General features: G+C 51.7%; 1 protein-coding gene across 1 annotated transcript; it reads right to left on the bottom strand.

The window, feature by feature from the left end:
* Positions 1 to 461: 461 nt before the first annotated feature.
* LOC119847700 (trypsin-like) lies at positions 462 to 6,856 on the bottom strand. The gene is made up of 5 exons (XM_038382678.2): positions 6,754 to 6,856; positions 6,460 to 6,619; positions 5,507 to 5,760; positions 3,328 to 3,485; positions 462 to 614 (listed from the first exon to the last, which is right to left on the bottom strand). Exons 1-5 carry the CDS (start codon positions 6,791 to 6,793, stop codon positions 462 to 464), a joined length of 765 nt encoding a protein of 254 aa, XP_038238606.1. The 5' UTR covers positions 6,794 to 6,856.
* Positions 6,857 to 19,543: the final 12,687 nt, after the last annotated feature.

The raw sequence follows: 19,543 nt of genomic DNA, 5'->3' as shown, positions 1-19,543 counted from the left end.
CCCCAGCCTTGCTCCCACCCTTCCTCAGTCCAGATGACCCCTAACTCCAGTTCTGACTCAGATTCCAGGCTACTGATGCCAGCCCTAACCACTAGGCATGACTGCTGATCCCATCACAAGACATAGCCCCCCGTGGCCTGGTCTCGTGACAGCATGGGAGCACGCTTGAGAAGCCCACTGGGGTTTAGGCATAAGCGACTGGCACCTTATTAGAGGTGGGGTGGTGCTGGAAGTTAGGCAGGACCAGCCGAAATGTAGGTGCCTGGGGGAGGTTAGGCACCTATAGGATTAGCTGAGCAGGGGTCTCGTGCACATCAGTGTTGCGTGGGCACCTAAGTCCCTTAGTGGATCAAGCTGCAGGCATGGCCATGCAGGAAGGAGACTCCAGAGAAGCACGGCCACAATTGTCACTGTTTTATTCTGCGGTCTCCCCGCCAGCGCTCCCATCCTGGCAGGCATGGTCAGCCAGTTCTCATGGTCTCCTGCAGCCAGTTGATGTAGTTGCACACCTTGACGAACACGCCAGTCTGGTTGGGATGGGAGCATTCTTCGAGGCCCCAGGAGGCGACACCCTGAAGTTCCCTCTGGCAGACGAGTGGTGAGCCAGCATCTCCCTGCAGGGCAAGCGCCGCAAAGTGTGTTAATAGAACAAGCATCACACGTAGAGAGCCCAACCCGGGTCCCTCATGGGACAGAGCTAGGCTTCACTCCCCAACACTGCCTTTCAGAGTGAATGTGCCATGCCTATCATAGAATCATAGAAGATTAGGGTTGGAAGAGACCTCAGAAGGTATCTAGTCTGGGACTTGGTCCTGCTTTGAGCAGGGGGTTGGACTAGATGACCTTCTGGGGTCCCTTCCAACCCTGATATTCTATGATTCTATGATTCTAGTCCAATCCTCTGCTCAAAGCAGGACCAACACCAACTAAATCATCCCAGCCAGGGCTTTGTCAAGCTGGGCCTTAAAAACCTCTAAGGATGGAGATTCCACCACCTCCCTAGGGAACCCATTCCAGGCATTTACCACCCTCCTGTTGAAATAGTGTTTCCTAATATCCATCGTAGACCTCCCACACTGCAATTTGAGACCATTGCTTCTTGTTCTGATTTAGTTGGGGATTGGTCCTGTTTTAAGCAGAGGGTTGGACTAAATGATCTCCTGAGGTCCCTTCCAACCCTGATATTCTATGATTCTATGATCTGCCACCATGCGAACAGCCGAGCTCCATTCAGGTAGTTGAAGGTTGCTATCAAATCCCCCCTCACTCTTCTCCTCTGCAGACTAAACGAGCCCAGACTCTCCTCATAAGTCATGTGCCCCAGCCCCCTGATCATTTTCGTTGCCCTCTGCTGGACTTTCTCCAATTTGTCCACATCCTTTCTATAGTGGGAGGCCCAAAACTGGATGCAATACTCCAGATATGGCCTCACCAGTGCTGAATAGAGGGGAATAATCACTTCCCTCGATCTGCTGGCAGTGCTCCTACTAATACAACCCAATATGCCATTAGCCTTCTTGGCAACAAGGGCACACTGCTGACTCATATCCAGCTTCTCATCCAGGTCCTTTTCTGCAGAGCTGCTGCTTAGCCAATCAGTCCCCAGCCTGTAGCAGTATATTGGATTCTTCCTTCCTAAGTGCAGAACTCTGCACTTGTCCTTGTTGAAACTCATCAGATTTCTTTTGGCCCAATCCTCTAATTTGTCTAGGTCACTCTGGACCCTATCCCTACCCTCCAGCGTATCTATCTCTCCCCACAGCTTAGTGTCATCTGCGAACTTGCTGAGGGTGCAATCTATCCCATCAACCAGATCATTAACAAAGATGTTGAACAAAACCAGCCCTAGGATCAACCGCTGGGGCACTCCGCTTGATACCGGCTGCGAACCAGACATCGAGCCATTGATCACTACCTGTTGAGCCTGACAATCTAGACAGCTTTCTATCCACCTTACATCAGAGGGGTAGCCGTGTTAGTCTGTAACCACAAAAACAACGAGGAGTCCGGACTCCTTGTTGTTTTTATCCACCTTATAGTCCATTCATCCAATCCATACATTTTTAACTTGCTGGAAAGAACACTGTGGGAGACTGTATCAAAAGCTTTGCAAAAGTCAAGATATGGGCTTGTGTAACCTACCGCATCCAACATCCTGCACCAGTCACAGAATCTATTACACCTGGGCTGGGCTCTTCAGCTCAGGAGGGCCCAGCGTTGGCCCCGGGCACACCAGATAGCCAGTCCCTGCCCTCAAGAAGTTACAATCTAAATGGACTAAGGGTAAGAAGGGAAACAAAGGCAGGAAGGGACTTGCCCAAAATCATACAGGAAATCAGCAGCAGAACCAGGAAAAGAACCCAGGAGTCCTGACTCTGAGCCCCCTGCTCTAACCCACAATACCCCACTTCCAGAGCTGGGTCTAGAACCCAGTAGCCCTGACTCCCATTCTAAGGTGCTAGCCCCTGGGCTCTTCTCGAGAAGGGCTGGGGAAGGAAGACGGTTCGGAAGCAAATGAATACAGATGGGCATCGGAACAATCCCAGCACCATTAACGAGCTCCACCGCCAACAACCCAACCTGGCCGCACAAGAGCTGCCCAGCAAACGGCCATGTTCAACTTGGAGGGGCTGCAATCTCGGGTTGCTTCCTCCACGTCCCTATTTGCCCCGGAGAGCGGAAACCCGCCATTTCGCAGGGGGGACGGTTCAGCTGGAAAAGTCGCGTCTGTCCCGCACGGCTGGATCTGTATTGATTGGATGCCGAGAGAGTAACCCCAGTCTTTGGGCTAAAACTAGGGTGACCAGATGCCCCAATCTGAGGCGCTTTGTTTATATACACAATGGTGCCCCCTCCCACCCCCGAAAAAGTGTCCCAATTTTTCACACTTGCTATCTGGTCAGCCCAGCTAAAACACTTTGGACCAAACGCCCCTTGCCGTCACTGCTGGGAACCACAGGATCACAGAGCGTGTCCCCCAAGCCAGGGTGAGGTGATGGGACAGTCGATGGTTTGAAGCATTTTGAAGAGAGAGTTAATTTGGTGTTTCTCGCCACTGATCTGTTCCCACCAGCCTCTTCTAGTTGTTTTTGGGTAAAGCAGAAGCAGAAGGGACGGAGAGAGGACGGCTGTGATCATTGGCTCTGAGCTCTGGGACAGCCCAGGCTGTGGGAATCTCAATCACTTCTGCAGGCTTGTTCCACCCCCTCTGTCCTATCCCAGCAGGGGGCACCACACCCCATACACCCCCCAGCTAGCCCTGTCCCACCCCTCCATCTTGTCCCAGTGTGGGGGCATGCCCCATTCACCTACCCACATGTCCCTCACCTGGCAGGAGTCGGTGCCCCCGTGGATCACACCTGCACAGAGCATGTTGGGGGTGATGCGGTTGGGGTGGGTGACCTGGCATTCGGTGTCAGGCAGAACCGTGATATTCCCACAGAGCAGGACGTCGGAGTGCAGCAGCTGGTCTGGAGACTTGTGACCTGCGGGAGAGAGAGTGAGTGAGAGTCTCCTAATTTCCGGTAAATGCTCAGCCCAGGCTGGGATCCGGGAGAGCTATTTGTGGCTCTTCTCTATCTATCTATCTATCTATCTATCTATCTTGGGTCCCTTTCTCATGCAGCATCTATTTCTGGGTGTCAGCCTAGTGCCTCTCACTGCCTTCGTGTCAGCTCCTAAGGGAAGAACACAGCTTCAGCCGATGGATTCCCCTTCATCCCCATCCTAGATTCCTGTCTCACGCTCTGGCTCCTCTGCTGAGCTCATAGATTCATAGAGTTTACACCAGAGGTGATCGTTCGATCGTCTAGTCTGATTTCCTGTATGGCAGACGCTGGAGACTCTCACTCAATTACCCTGCACTGCGCCCAAAGACTTTAATTAGACCGACGCATTTCAGTCCTCAGGAGATCAAACCGCTGTGTGCCACAGGCCAAGAACAGGCGAGATGGAGGGGCTACCAAAGCAGAAGACCATGGTAACTCAGGGAATTCATCACCTGAGATACACTCAGATTATGTCAGAAGGTGACCCACACCCCACATTGCAGAGGGTGGCAAAAAGTCCACCCATGGTCTCTGCCAAATCAAACCAGGGGAAAATCCCTCCCTGACTCCGAATCTGGAGATCAGCTACACCCTGAGCAGGTTGCTCTTTGGGGGATTCTCATTCAAAAAATGGCAATTTGTTGAAACGGAATCTATCCCAGCAACAAGGTTGTGGCTGCGATGAATTTCCCAGTTTGCTAATTCTGGAGATAAAAACCCATTTAAAGCTTTTGACATTTTTCTAGCCGGACTTGCCAAGTTTTTTTCACTTCAAAAACCATTTTTCATTTCAAAATTGAAATGAAAAAAAAAACAAGTAAGCTCAAAATTGATTTCTTTCTTCCCTCCCCCCGCCCCGGATTTTCCATTTAGGAAAGTTCGAAATCGAACCCAAATCAGATTTTCCTTCCTGAGGCTGGAGCCAGGGGAGCAGAGCGGAGCGGGCTGGGGCCAGGTTGCTCCACTTCCCGCCACCCCATGAGTGTGGGGTCGGGACTGCCCTGCACTGACCAGGCAGCAGGAAGTGGAGCGACCCGGCCCCAACCCACTCTGCTGGCTCGTGCTGGGGGGCGGTACTCCCTTGCCCCCCAAGCCTGCTCCTGCCCCCCTGCAGAGGCCTGGGGCCAGCTGTGTAGGGCACCAAAATGGCTAGGGACGGCCCTGTCCTGAGATTTAATCTAGATCTTCTCCGCTGTAGTTTGACCCCGTGGCTTCTTGTCCTGCCCTTTGTGGCGAGAGAGAACAACTTTTCTCTCTCTCTTTTATGGAAGCTTTTCAAGTATTTGAAGACCCCAATTGTGTCCCCGCCCCCCCCCCCCCCGTCGCCTCTTTTCCAAACTAAACATACCCAGTTCCTTCAGCCTTTGCTCGTAGGGCTTCGGTTCCATCCCTTTGATCATCTTTGTCGCTTGCCTCTGGATCCGTTCCAGTTCCTCTACATCCTTTCTATACACAGTCCTGGGTGTACAATGGCACCATGGCACTGGGCCCACACTCAGAAGGGGCCGCAGCACCTGGACCATGGGCCTGCCCCCTACTCTGTCCTGAGGCCCCACCCACCACTTGCTTCTCTCTGCCCCCCTCCCTCGTACAAGCAGTGGGTGGGGATTTGGGGGGAAAAGGCCGAGTGACAGAGGGAGCTCTGTGCAGGGCATGGGAGGGGCCCCAGTCCAGGCGCCGGGGTCCGCAAAAGGTGAATCTGGCCCTCTCTATACTGCAGTGACCAAAATTGGGCACAGTCCTCCACCTGACCAGCGCCAAGCAGAGAGGTGTTAACGCAACCTAACACTGCATTCGTTTTGCACCAGCGTGGCACGGCTGACTCGTGCCGAGGTGGTGATCCACCCCCAGCTCCCACATCCTTCGCCCCCCATCCCGGGGAAGTTTGGTTAATCACCCTCCCTGGTAGTAACCTGGGCCTTGGTTTTGGTTTTTTGGTTTTGGTTTCGCTCCTCTACCTTTCTGGAAGGCGCTGGAGCCCCACCCGGAAAGCACACAGGTCGAATCGGGGCTGGGGCAGTTCCTGGGCAGCGGGAGCGGCTCAACTTTGCGGTTCATGTTGGCCGGCACCAGGAGTTTCACTAGCATGATGTTGTTCTGGCTGGTGCTGCTGTTGTACAAAGGGTGTGGGATGAGCCGGGAGCTCATGGTCAGCTGCTCTGACCAGTCTAGATGCCACAGGTTGTGCTCCCCCAAGCGGACGGTCAGTGTGCTGCAAAAGAAAGGGGACGTGGTCACGGGAGATGTGGCTGTGTGAAATGTCGGCCACACTGAAGCCCAGGGCAAAACTCCACTTGACTGCGACGGGGCCAGGATGGCCTCCTGCATAGCCCAGTCCGGAGACCTTCCCACAGGGATTTCTGCCTCCAGCCCAGATCTGGGGGTCGAGCTAGAGCACCCTCAATGCATCTCCAAGGGAGGTTCTCCAGCCTGAGCTATGCAGGAGGGGCAGGATGGATGGGCAGAATGGTCCCTTCTGGCCTTGGAATCTATGAGACAATGAAAGGGGTGGAGTTAAGGGCATTCACACAAAGGGTGGAGTTAAGGATGTACATACACCGCCACACACACATACAAGGGGCAGAGTTAAGGGCACTCACACAAAAGGGGTGGAATGAAGGGCACTCACCTAAGGGGCTGGAGTTAAGGACACACACAAGGAGGCAGACTTAAGGATACACACTTACCCAAGGGGGGGGTGGAGTTAAGGGTGAATCCTTAAGTGATCCTTAAGTGTGGGACTTAAGGATACACACATCCAAAGGGGCAGAATTAAGGACACATCCACCCAAGGGGTGGCGGTAAGGGCAGACTGGAGAACCCCCCTTCTTTGGAAGAACAGTCCCTGCAGTGCAGAGGGCTCCCCCACGCTGACCAGCCTCTTGACCCCCCAGCCCGGGGACAGACTTACTGGCCGGTGTTGCACCGAGCAGCCGTCACCACCCAGTGGTTGTGTATCAGGGTGCCGGTGCACCGGAAGTGGATCCCATCAAAAAGCGCTGCAATCCATGGCTGGGAGTGCTCCTGGCACTGGAAACCCCGCAGCATCCGGGGGATGTCCTGAGCCATGGCTACGGGGGAGACGGGCAGGAGTTACAGCTGGATGACCAATGGGCATGTCATGTGCCCACACACGCGGAAGCCCACCTACCCAGCATCCGCAGACCCCCTGCAGAGAGACACATGTACAGACACACACACTCACCCCTAGTCACCAACAGCAGCACAAGGCCCAGCAGCTCCATGGCGCTCAGTTGTGGTGATGGGCAGGGCAGAAGGCTGCTGGCTCTGGGGAGGAGACAGAAAGGGGCTTGTGAACAGAGAATTGACCCCCCAAACCCCACCCCCATCACACAGCCTCCAACCACTAAGACCTGCTGATGGTTCTGATATTGGCATACAAAAAGGATAGCATCTGTGGGCCAGATCCTCACATAACTCCAATGGAGCTACAGCCGATTGACCCCAGCTGGGATCTGGCCCCCAATGTCTCCAATGGAGCTACAGCCCATTGACCCCAGCTGGGATCTGGCCCCCAATGTCTCCAATGGAGCTACAGCTCATTGATCCCAGCTGGGATCTGGCCCCATTGGCTCCTGTGGAGCTATGGCCCATTGACCCCAGCTGGGATCTGGCCCCCAACATCTCCAATGGAGCTACGGCCCATTGACCCCCCTGGGATCTGGCCCCATTGTCTCCAATGGAGCTATGGCCCATTGACCCCAGCTGGGATCTGGCCCCATTGACTCCAATGGAGCTACGGCCCATTGACCCCAGCTGGGTTCTGGTCCCATTGACTCCAATGCAGCTACGGCCCATTGACCCCAGCTGGGATCTGGCCCCATTGACTCAAATGGAGCTACAGCCCATTGACCCCAGCTGGGATCTGGCCCCCAACATCTCCAATGGAGCTACGGCCCATTGACCTCAGCTGGGATCTGGCCCCATTGACTCCAGTGGAGCTACGGCCCATTGACCCCAGCTGGGACCTGGCCCCCAACATCTCCAATGGAGCTACAGCCCATTGACCCGAGCTGGGATCTGGTTCCATGGACCCCAATGGAAATTAATTACACCTGTAACCTGTCCATCACCAGATCATTTCTGGTTCCCCTTGGTGGCTGGACACAGCTCAACAGGCAGATGCTCACAGCTTTAGCCCCAGCATTGCTGGGTGCAATCAATGAACAAGCCACCCTCCCACAGACAAGTCCCCACACACTCTAGTCCATGTCCCACCCTCCACCTTTAGGTCATGGTACCTAGCGGAAAGAGCACTGGAGTGGGATTCAGGCATCCAGGGTTTTAGTCCCAGTCCTGCTTCCCACCCCTGTGCCTCAATTTCCCCGTCTGTGCAAAAGGGAAAATGATCCCGCCCTCCTAAATGTCCTGATGGAAAGCTCTGACAAGAGCTAGGTGTTATTATCTAACTCCAGTACAAACAGAAATGCCCCTACATATTTACATACTCTCACATGCGCATACATGAACATACGCAAGCAATCCACGTAAACACACACTTCAGTACACATTCACATACGCCCACTCCCCCCACAATCACACACATATTTTCACACTCATTGAGATGCACATTCAGATGGCCACGTGAATATCCACATTGAAGTACCCACATGTACACACAGACACACATGCACAACACATGCAGACACACACATGTATGCACACTCCCACATGCAAGTGCACACACACACACTCTAACACACATTTAAACACAGACACACATGCAAGCACACACATTTAAATACATTCAAAGGCACTCACACAAAGGTACACACACATTAAAACAAACACACAGTCACATACACATGCCTCAAACATACATGAGCACACATATAGACACATTTAAACACACACAGAGGCACACACATGCATCACACACAAATGTATTCCCCAGACACACATATTCATGTACATTTAAACTCATGCAGAGACACACACCTGCGCATATTTATACCCACACAGAGGCACACATGTACATGTTCATACACAGAGAGACACACATGCATGCCTACACACACAAGCACATTAACGTGTGGAGGCACACACATGCAAACATACACCACACATACATGCCCCCACACATATTTCAACTGACACAGTGGCACATATCTCATGCATATATGTACACACACATGAACATATCAACACATGCAGCAGCACACCCAAGGAAACACACACGTCACACATACATGCATGCACACATTTAAGTACACAGAGGCACATACATGACACCTACATGTGTTCACACACATAATCCACATGTATGTGTGCACACATACAAATGTGTCCACACATGCAGAGGCACATGGAAGCACAGACATGTGTAGCACATACATGCTCACAGACATGTTCAAATACCCAGGGGCACACACATATGGCACATACATGTGTGCACACATGATCATAGTAAAACGTACATATATACACACAAACGTACACACCCACACACAGAATTAAACAGATGCACACACATACCACATCAAACACACACACGCACACACACACACATTCCCTTTACCCCCAACAGACCCCAGACCCCTTCCCAAATGTACAAGCTAGGCCTGGTGCAAAGCAGCCAGGCTTTCCAGAGTAGCACCCGGCCGCAACGCAACTATTCACGGCCTCCTGGATGAGTCTGGATTCAACCCGGCAGCTCCGCCGCAGTCCCAGATGACCAAGCTTGTACTGCCCTCCTCATGCAGAACTGGCCTGGCTATCTCCCTGTCTCGCCCATGCTGACGTGGGCTCAGCGAATTGGACCCTGTCCCATCACCTCCACAAGCAGCACCTGCTGCACGCCCTGCTTGGCACCTGGGTGGCTTGGATCCAGCCCGGCTTAGCTCCCCAGTCTCGCCCGCCGCACTTCCCTGAGCTGCCTGCTTTTAACCTCCTGCCAGCCGGTGGCCCCAGGCAATGGCGAGCGTTTGCTCCCTCGGAGACGCCTCCTTAATTCAACCCCCTCCTTGCAATAAAGCAAAAGCGTCCTATGTGAGTCACTTTTATTGGGGCGGAGGCCCGGAGAAACTCACATGCAAGCAGGCCATTGGGGATATAGGTCACTAATAGTGCTGGGCTGTTTAAGCTCAGGGGTCCCTAGGCTGGGCTGTTTAAGCTCCTCTGTGTGCTGAGGAATTCCTAGATTCCCAGGGCAGAAGGGCCCACTGTGATCATCCAGTCTGACCTGTATCGCACGGGCCGGAGAACTGCCCCAGAATAATTCCTAGAGCTGAGGTGTTAGAAAAACATCCTGTCTTGATTTTAGAATTGTCCCTGATGAAGAATCCATCACAACCCCTTGGCCAATTGTTCCAGTGGTTAATTATTTTCACTGTCAAAACTGTCAGCCTTCTTTCCAGTCTGGATTTGTATAAATTCAGCTTCCAGCCAGGGCATGGGGTTAGACCTTCCTCTGCGGGATTGAAGAGCATGTTATTAGGTATTTGTTCCCCTGGTAGATATTTATAGATGAAGATCGAGCCATCCCTCAACCTTCTCGTTGTTAAACTGAATAAATTGAGCTCCTTGAGCTCTCACTATAAGGCAGGTTTTCTGACCTATTAATTGTTCTCCTGGCTCTTCTCTGAACCTTCTCCAATTAATCAACATCCTTCTTGAATTGTGGACACCAGAACTGGATGCAGGGTTCCAGCCACGGTAGAACCAGGGCCAAACGCAGAGGTCAAAATAACCTCTCTGCTCCTACTCGATATTCCCCTGTTTATGCTTCCCAGGATTGAATTAGCTTTTTTGGACACAACGTTGTACTGGGAGCTCATGTTCAGCTATTCCTCACCACAACCCTCCCCCCCCAAATCTTTTTCAGAGTGACTGTTTCCCAGCATAGAGTCCCCCATCCTGGATGTATGGCTGACATTCCTTGTTCTCAGGTGGATACGTTGACATTAAAACACACTGCTGTTGGCGCCCAGATCCAGATTGCTCTGAGTCAGTGCCCTGTCCTCTTCCATATTTATCACATCATTATTTACCACTCCCAATAAAATGCCCTAGTGGAAGGGCCCATCTATACTCCAGTTGCAACCAAAGAGATGCCGCTTCATTTGAAGAAATTAAAAGGAGACAGGGTGCAGTGGAGGAGTCTTTATTTTGTGATGGTGAGTGTTGTGTTAGGCTCTACAATAACACAGGAGTACTTGGAATGTTTGACAGACCGAGGGCAAAACGGGATGAGATTAGGTGATTGAGTAACCACAGGCAAAAAAAAACAGAAATTAAATTCACTCCCAATATACTCTAAGGACAAAGGGTGACATATAATTTAAAAGTTATTAGGGATATTATGGTAGCATCTAAGGGTTCCAGACAAAATATGAGCTCCATTGTTCCAGGCGCTGCACAGACCCTGACCAAGATCAGGGCCCCATTGTGCCAGGTGCTGCATAGACCCCGACCAGGTACCAGCCTCGACAGGTCTGCAGTGCAGAACAATTCTATTGTTATGGTCACCGGGTGGTGCTATTACATATGCTCTTACAAGCTCTTTCCCTAAATGCATGGGCAGTGGCCAGCCTTTGAAGAAGTGCCCATTGTTGTTAATTTTGTGCTGTAGTTTTCTTTGTAGCAGATCTGTTGCAAGCAGCAGGGAAACTGGCTCCTTCCTTAATTACTCTAACGAGGGCCACTTGCTCCCTGGTTGTTGGTGCTTGAGCTGAGTATGCCCACTGTGGCCATTTGTGACCACCTCTGCTCTAGGACCAGTGTCTACAGCAGGGGTCAGCAACCTTTCAGAAGTGGTGTGCTGAGTCTTCATTTATTCACTCTAATTTAAGGTTTCGCGTGCCGGTAATACATTTTAACGTTTTTAGAAGGTCTCTTTCTATATGTCTATAATATATAACTAAACTATTGTTGTATGTAAAGTAAATAAGGTTTTTAAAATGTTTAAGAAGCTTCATTTAAAATTAAATTAAAATGCAGAGCCCACCGGACCAGTGGCCAGGACCCGGACAGCGTGAGTGCCACTGAAAATCAGCTTGTTTGCTATCTTTGGCACACATGCCATAGGTTGCCTACCCCTGGTCTAAAGTATAAATCAACACATTGCGCAGGGAAAACAGCTAGCCTCCATAGTGCTGGTGTCTCCTCCGACGGCAAGCGGAGCATCAGGGCCCCGATTTCTGCTATGCTAGAGCAGAGTGGCAACAAGGCCTTGCTTTGGAGACCATGTCGTGCTGACACTCCCTGTAGGGCTGAAATTTCCCAGCCTCCACTTCTGCTCAAAAGGGGAATTTTTGTGTGAAACCACTGGAGATATTTCCAGCAACAGGACAGGGAGAATCGACACAGGGAGCAAATATTTAATAATGGGCTCTGCAATCTAGCAAAGGAAGGTCTAACACAATCCAACTGCTGCAAGACAAATTCAAAGACTGGAAATGAGGTGACCTTTTTAACGGAGAAGATCATTAACAATTTGGGAACAATTTACCAACGGTCGTGGGGGGTGGGTTCCCATCTCTGACAATGTTTAAATCAAGAGTGGATGGTTTTCTAAAAGATCTTCTCTAAGAATTATTTTTGGGGAAGTTTTGGGCTACACAGGAGGTTGGACTAGTTCAGCGGTTCTCAAACTGTGGGTCGGGACCCTTAAGTGGGTCACAATGTTATTTTAATGGTGTCGCCAGGGCTGGTGTTAGACTTTCTAAGATCCGGGCCCAAAGCCAAAGCTCGAGTCCCATCACCCGGGGCCAGAGTCCAAGGCCTTCAGCCCTGGGCGGTGGGGCTCAGGCAACAGGCCCCCCACCAGGGGCTGAAGCCCCTTAGGCTTTGGCTTTGCCTCCCTCCCCCCACTCCACCCCCCGGTGCTTAAGCTTCAGCTTTGGCCCCACCGCCAGGTGCAGCAGGGCTCAGGTTTCGGCTTTGTTCTCCCTGCCCAGGGAGGCTCAGGCGGGCTCAGGTTTTGGTCTCTCGTGGGGCCGTGTAGTAATTTTTGTTGTCAGAAGTGGGTCGCGGTGCAAAGACATTTGAGAACCCCTAGACTAGATGATCAGAGTGATCCCCTCTGGGGCCTTGGAGTCTATGAATCTATGACTCAAGGGATAGAATCATAGAATCAGAGAACTGGAAGGGACCTTGAGAGGTCGTCTAATCCAGTCCCCTGTACTCAAGGCAGGACTAAGTATTATCTAGACCAGTGGTTCTCAAACTTTTGTACTGGTGAGCCCTTTCACATAGCAAGCCTCTGAGTGCGACCCCCCCTTATAAATTAAAAACACTTTAAAATATATTTAACACCATTATAAATGCTGGAGGCAAAGCAGGGTTTGGAGTGGAGGCTGACAGCTCACAATCCCTTAGGTGTCCCGACTCCCCGTTTGAGAACCCCTGAATTCTAGACCACACCTGACAGGTGTTTCTCCAACTGCTCTTAAAAATCCCCAAGGATGGAGATTCCACAACCTTCCTAGGCAATTTATTCCAGCACTTAACCACCCTGACAGTTAGGAAGTTTTTCCTAATATCCAACCTAAACCGCCCTTGCTGCAATTTAAGCCCATTGCTTCTTGTTCTATCCTCAGAGGTTAAGAAAAACAATTTTTCTCCCTCCTCCTTGTAACAACCTTTTATGTACTTGAAACCTGTTACCATGTCCCCTCTCAGTCTTCTCTTCTCCAGACTAAACAAATCCAATTTTTTCAATCTTCCTTCATAGGTCATGTTTTCTAAACCTTTAATCATTTGTGTTGCTCTTCTCTGGTGGACTTTCTCCAATTTGTCCACATCTTTCCTGAAATGTGGCACCCAAAACTGGACACAATACTTCAGTTGAAGCCTAATCAAGGCAGAGTAGAGTGGAAGAATTACTTCTCGTGTCTTGCCAACAACACTCCTGCTAATACATCCCAGAATGATTTTCGCTTTTTTGCAATAGTGTTACACTGTTGACTCATATTTAGCTTGTGATCCACTATGACCCCAGATCCCTTTCCTCAATACTTCCTTCTAGACAGTCATTTCCCATTTTGAATGTGTGCCATGGATTGTTCCTTCCTAAGTGGAGAACTTTGCATTTGTCCTTATTGAATTTCATCCTGTTTACTTCAAACCATTTCTCCAGAACATTTTGAATTTTAATCCTATCCTCCAAAGCACTTGCAACCCCTCCCAGCTTGGTATCGTCCACAAACTTTATATAATTGATAATTAAAGGGTCGCACACTTTGTAATTTGTGTAGGCCAACCTTACTGAGCACACCAGCGGCTTCTTGCATCCTTCCATTCCCCCCATAAGTTCCCTGTGTGCCACTCTCCCAGCCCCCTTTATTTCAGGGACTCCTTACAAGTCCCCCAAACCTCCTCCCTGGCAGGAGTTCTCTGTGCCCACCCCCATGCCAGGGTCCTCCATTCTTTCCCCATATCAGCAGCTGTGTGCAAATCCATTCTCACTTCCCCCTATGTCCCCTGTTCCACATTCCCCCCTTGCCAGGTGCTCTGTGTGACCCCCTTCCTCCCATACTAGGTTCCCCCAACTTTCCACACCAGGGGTTCTGTGTGCTCCATCATTCCCTCATCCCCCATAATCTGGGGCTCCTTCATTCTCCTCCCCCATGGCAGCAGCTGAGTATGTGCTCCCATTTCCCTCTTCCCTTCCATGCCTACCATTCCCCCTCCTCCCATACCAGGAACCCCCGATCTCCTGCCTTGCCAGGGGATTGGTGTAGCCCTCCATCCCCAATTCCAAAGTACCCCCCGTTTCCTCCCCACCATGACACATTCTCTGTGTGCTCTCCACGCACGGGGCTCTGAGTGCCACCCCCCCATGGGGTAGTCTGCCCCTTAAAGGAAGTGGTGCCTAGTGGTCAGCCCACCCCACTGCCTGTCCCTTTAGGGGTTTGAAAGGTCCAGTATATGGATTTAAGGGGAATATAGAGAGGAAGCAGTCCCAGGTGCTTGAGAGGAAATCCTGTCACTGTATCTCTGAGGTTGTAGGGCCAGGAGCCTTGCAGAGAGGGCTGAGCAAGGATCCGTGCTGATTCCCGACTGGCGAGGTGAAAGGGAACTTTCATTTCATTCCTTCCTTCCCCCTCTATGCCAGGGCTCTGTCTGCCCGCCGTTCCTCCCTTTCCCACATTGCCACCTTCCCTCCCCAATGCTAGGATTCTCTATGCCACCCATCTTCTCCAATCCCTCCATAGCAGGCTTCCCCAATCTCCCTCCCACACCAGGGACTGTGTACACATCCCCATTTCTCCTCCTCACCTCCCACCATTATTCTTCTTTCTGTCTGGGAGATAAATAATTTAGTGTGTCACCGTGTTAAACTATTAGAATGAACACAGGCAGGAAGGCATTAATTGGTTCCATCAATCATTTGATCCTTTAGACAACTGCAGATGTGCTCAGAGCTCTGGCTGTGCTAATCAAATGGCAGAAGCTCCATCTGTCTCCCATTTCCCCGCTTTCAGTATGCAGCCCAATGGCTCTGCAATTACCTGCGTTCCTTTAGAGTCAGTCAAACCACCCATCATGAGTCCCACTCAAAACCCCGGGGAAAGTTTTGGGATTCCAAACTATTTTTTTCCTGTCTCGAGATGAAACAAAAATCAAGTCAGGTCCTACGAACCATTTCGTTGGGGGTAATTCCAAACCGTTTCCTGCCTGTTTCAAGCCTTTTTTACACCCTTTTTGGTTACAAGCTGAAATTTCGAACTGACTTGATCGTCCTGTGAAAAAATGGAGACGTTTTGGGACCCCCCCCCAAAAAAAGGTTGAAATATCGGAGGAAAACTTTGGAAAACCAGAGGGCGTGGGATGGAAAAGGGGAATGTTCCAGGAGAGACATTTCTCAGAACTGCCCCTTTCCCATGAAAAGTTTTGGTTTCAACCACCTGGCATTTTGCTGCTGAAAAAACCATGTAGTGGAAAAAAATCCCAGCCAGCTGGACTCATGAGTCTGATCACTGGGCTTTTCCCCAATGATTTTAATGGGCTTTAGGGCCAACCCTGTGTGACGTGAGATGTTCAGCACTACCTAAAGGGTTTAGGCACCCAGGCCAGAGTCACGAAGGGCTTTAGGCACCGTTGTGAGTCACAAAACTGCTCAAACCCGCTCTGTGCCTGAGTTCTTGCCCCTCGGCCCCAACTGGCTCCAGCTGTGCACGCAAACTGCTGCTTCCTTCGAGCCATCCCCACTGCGCTCTTCTGCCAAAGCCCCAGAGCCAGCCACAGCCTGGGGCAGGGCAGGTGTTCAGCCTCCGAACTTGCCGGCGGGGCCTGACCCAGTGGGCATGCTCCGGCGCTGTGGGACTCCACACACCAGCTGGGACACCGCGTGCCCTCATAGGCTTTAGCCCAGTGAATTTTTTTCCGGCAAATGTTTTTTTCACTGAGCAATGCACTTTTCGGGGTCCAAAGGTATTGGCGGCGGGGGGCTGAGGGGGACAAGGGGGGGCAGATTTCAAGAGCCAAAACATTTCAGTTCGGCTTTTTCATTTCTAAATGTTTGGTTTCAGAATAAAGAAAAGGAGTACTTGTGGCACCTTAGAGACTCATTTCAGATTTAACTCTGGCCATTAAAACACACAAAAACACACACAGAGCGGGGCCCATCCCCTCCAGCAGGGGGCAGGCCACACACACACACACACACACAGAGCAGGGCTCAGCCCCTCCAGCAGGGGGCAGCCCACACACACACACAGCAGGGCTCAACCCCTCCAGCAGGGGGCAGCCCACACACACACACACACACACACACACAAAAGGTAAACAACATCCATAATGGCCAAAATTGAAAAGATGTGTAGAAGTTCAAGTTTCATGGGATTTCGTTTTCTCCCACATTTCTCGGGTCAGCTAAAAACTCCATTCGGCTCTGCTTTGAGTTGCTATCATAATACTAGCCTGGGGGGTATAAACCGCACATGGGAAACAAAGGGATAATGGAGGCCAAGAGGCCCACTGTCCTGCCCAGGCCTTGAGTGGTCAGACCTAGTGGTCAGAATCAGGAGACAGGAACCCAAGCCAGGAGCTGACCCGACGGACAGAGCCTGGAGAAAGCCAAAGGGTCGGAGCCAGGATTCACGGATTCGAGCTGGGAACTGGAGTCGGAAGCTGACCCGAGGGACACAGCCAGAGCTGGAGTCAGAGACCAGGGCCGGGAGTCAGGAGCCAGGCACAGCTCAGGAGCTCCAGCATAGCAGCCAGCCAGGTATTTGGCCAGTTCCACAGACAATTTCCTATGCCTCCCCCAGCTTAAGTAGTGCACTGGGCTCCTCCAAGCAGGGCATCGTCACTAGTGGGCCAGGGTCCCATTAACCACAACCTCCTGGCAAGCCATGGGGTGACTATCAGGTTAAGACAGCCGGCTGAGGCTCTGCAGAGCTGGGTTCAGGACCCGTGGAGCCTCACACCCATCTGGTGCATGGATCAAGCTCAGATCAGTACTGGGTCCAGCTGGGCTATTGCCCTAAAGGCAGGAGATCAGAGCTGTGGAGGGAGGAGATCTGGAGCTAAGGCGACTCTGATGATGGGCCAAAGCAGAATTGGACATTGATGCCTGGAAAGAAGCAGGACTCCAGTTAGACCCAACCACCCCACTTCCTGAGACAGGTGACAGTGCCTCAAGGGGGCACTCCTAGGTAGTGAGCCCTATGATATAGGCCCAACATTACTCAGTGTTCACATCGGTGAGCTGGCCCTCAGGTTTTTTGATCACAGCTGATCAGACTTTGCAGCTGAATGGCAAACAACAACCAGGAGAGGGCAGTGTTATAGAGCGACCCGGATCATGGGGAAAACTGGGTCCCATCAACCTGAATCCAGCCAAATGCCAGCGAAGCCCTGCAGCTGCAAGGAATGCCACCTGTGCCTCCAACGTGGGGCACTGGGAAGGTCCCAGCAGACAAGCGACTCAGGAGCTCCCAGGGCGTGGCTGGGGGGAAAAGGCTAATGCGATCCTTTGGGATGTAAACAGGGGGCCAGGGAGGGGGAGCCGAGGAGGGCACTAGAGACAGCGACTTTGGGATGATGCACCCAGCTCTGGGGTGTGTTTTTGAACAACTGCAGCGGGGCTTGATCTGCTTAGCTGCTCAAAGCAGTCGTGAGGTGTGTAAGGACCTTCACGGGGAGAAAAACTCAGGTACTAACAGGCTCTTGAAGCTAGGGCAGAAAAGGCTGAACAAGAACCAAGGGCTGGGAGTTAACGCCAAACGCATTCCAGTTAGAAATCAGGCACAGATTTTGAACAGCCAGACGATTAACCACTGAGACAATCTCCCCAGGGCAGGGCTGGGTTGTCCATCTCGTGGGGTCTCCCAGTCCAACTAGAGGCCTTCCTGGAAGACTCTTTAGTCCAGCACAAGTTACTGGGCTCAATCCATGGGGAATGGAGTGAATTTCTCTGGCCTGTGCTATGGTCAAGCTACTTTCTTCTGATCTTAAACACAATGAAACTATGAACCACAAATCATACATCATCAGAATAAAATGTGGAGGGGAAACTGGCCCCATGGAGTCCAACAGAGCTACGGCTGATTGATCTCAGCTGGGATCTGGCCCCATTGACTCCAATGGAGCTACAGCCCATTGACGCCAGCTGGGATCTGGTCCCATTGACTCCAGTGGAGCTACGGCCCATTGACCCCAGCTGGGATCTGGACCCATTGATTCCAATGGAGCTATGGCCGATTCACACTGTACCCTGGGAAACTAGAATCTGGTACAGAGCCTGCAAACTCCTTGGAGTAAAGAAATTGCCCGGCGCCACACGGCTGTTGACAAGCTATTGACAGTCACACCCAAGACCGGTGAGCTGTGGAAGAGAACTGGCAAGGGTCCATGGATATGCATGTTCTCATGGCACCATGCTGGGATTAAGGTCATTGCCTCCTCCTTCCCGGGCAAGCTGTGGATATTAAGTGGAAATCTTTGAAGATCTACCACACCTCTGAGGGACTGCTTCCCATGATCGCAAGCTGGGTGAATTACTAGTGTCACAGCATCCATGGAATGCTCATAAAATGCTGGATGCAGTCTGGGGTGGGCAGGGACCAGGCGTCATGCCAATGCACTGGATGGGAAGGGTGCTGCTTCTGCCACCTTGCTCCCAGCCCACATTAGCTCCATGCATGGGTGAGGCCGAGACATCTAGTCCAGCAGCAGAACAATCTCTTCTTGGCTGGGTGCCAGTGGATTTCGATGCAGCACCATGCTCAGTAGAGGGACAGGAAGGGCAGCTCCCACCCAGGACAAGGACTGAAAAAGCCAGGCCCATCAGCCAAGAGGAACCAAAAAACACCATGAAGGAGATGCTCAGCTAAATGGGCATAAAGCATTGGGCATCAGTGGAGCTACGGCCGATTGACCTCAGATAGGATCTGGCCCCATTGACTCCAGTGGAGCTAGAGCTGATTGCCCCCTGCTGGGGATCTGGCCCCATTGACTCCAACAGAGCTACAGCCGATTGACCCCAGCTGGGATCTGGCCCCATTGACGCCAATGGAGCAACAGCTGATTGCTCCCTGCTGGGATCTGGCCCCATTGACACAAATGGAGCTACGGCCCACTGACCCCAGCTGGGGATCTGGCCTCATTGACTTCAAGGGAGCTATGGCCGATTGACACCAGTTGGGATCTGGCCCCATTGACTCCAATGGAGCTACGGACTATTAACACCAGTTGGGATCTGGCCCCATTGACTCCAATGGAGCTACAGATGATTGACACCAGTTGGGATCTGGCCCCATTGACTCTAATGGAGCTATGGAAGATAGACCCCAGCTGGGATCTGGCCCTATTGACTCCAGTCAGGGCTGGCTGCAGTTTTTTTGCCACCCCAAGCGGCAAAGAAAAAAAAGAAAAGAAAAACCTGATTGAGTCGCAGGCGAATTGCCGCCGAAGACCCAGACATGCCGCCCCAATAACACAGGGAGTGCCGCCCCTTTCTATTGCCTGCCCCAGGCACCTGCTTTCTTCAGTGGTGCCTAGAGCCGGCTCTGACTCCAATGGAGCTA

The sequence above is a fragment of the Dermochelys coriacea genome, chromosome 24, assembly GCF_009764565.3.
Source record: "Dermochelys coriacea isolate rDerCor1 chromosome 24, rDerCor1.pri.v4, whole genome shotgun sequence".
NCBI lineage: Eukaryota > Metazoa > Chordata > Testudines > Dermochelyidae > Dermochelys > Dermochelys coriacea.
This window is presented reverse-complemented; position numbering and strand designations above follow the sequence as displayed.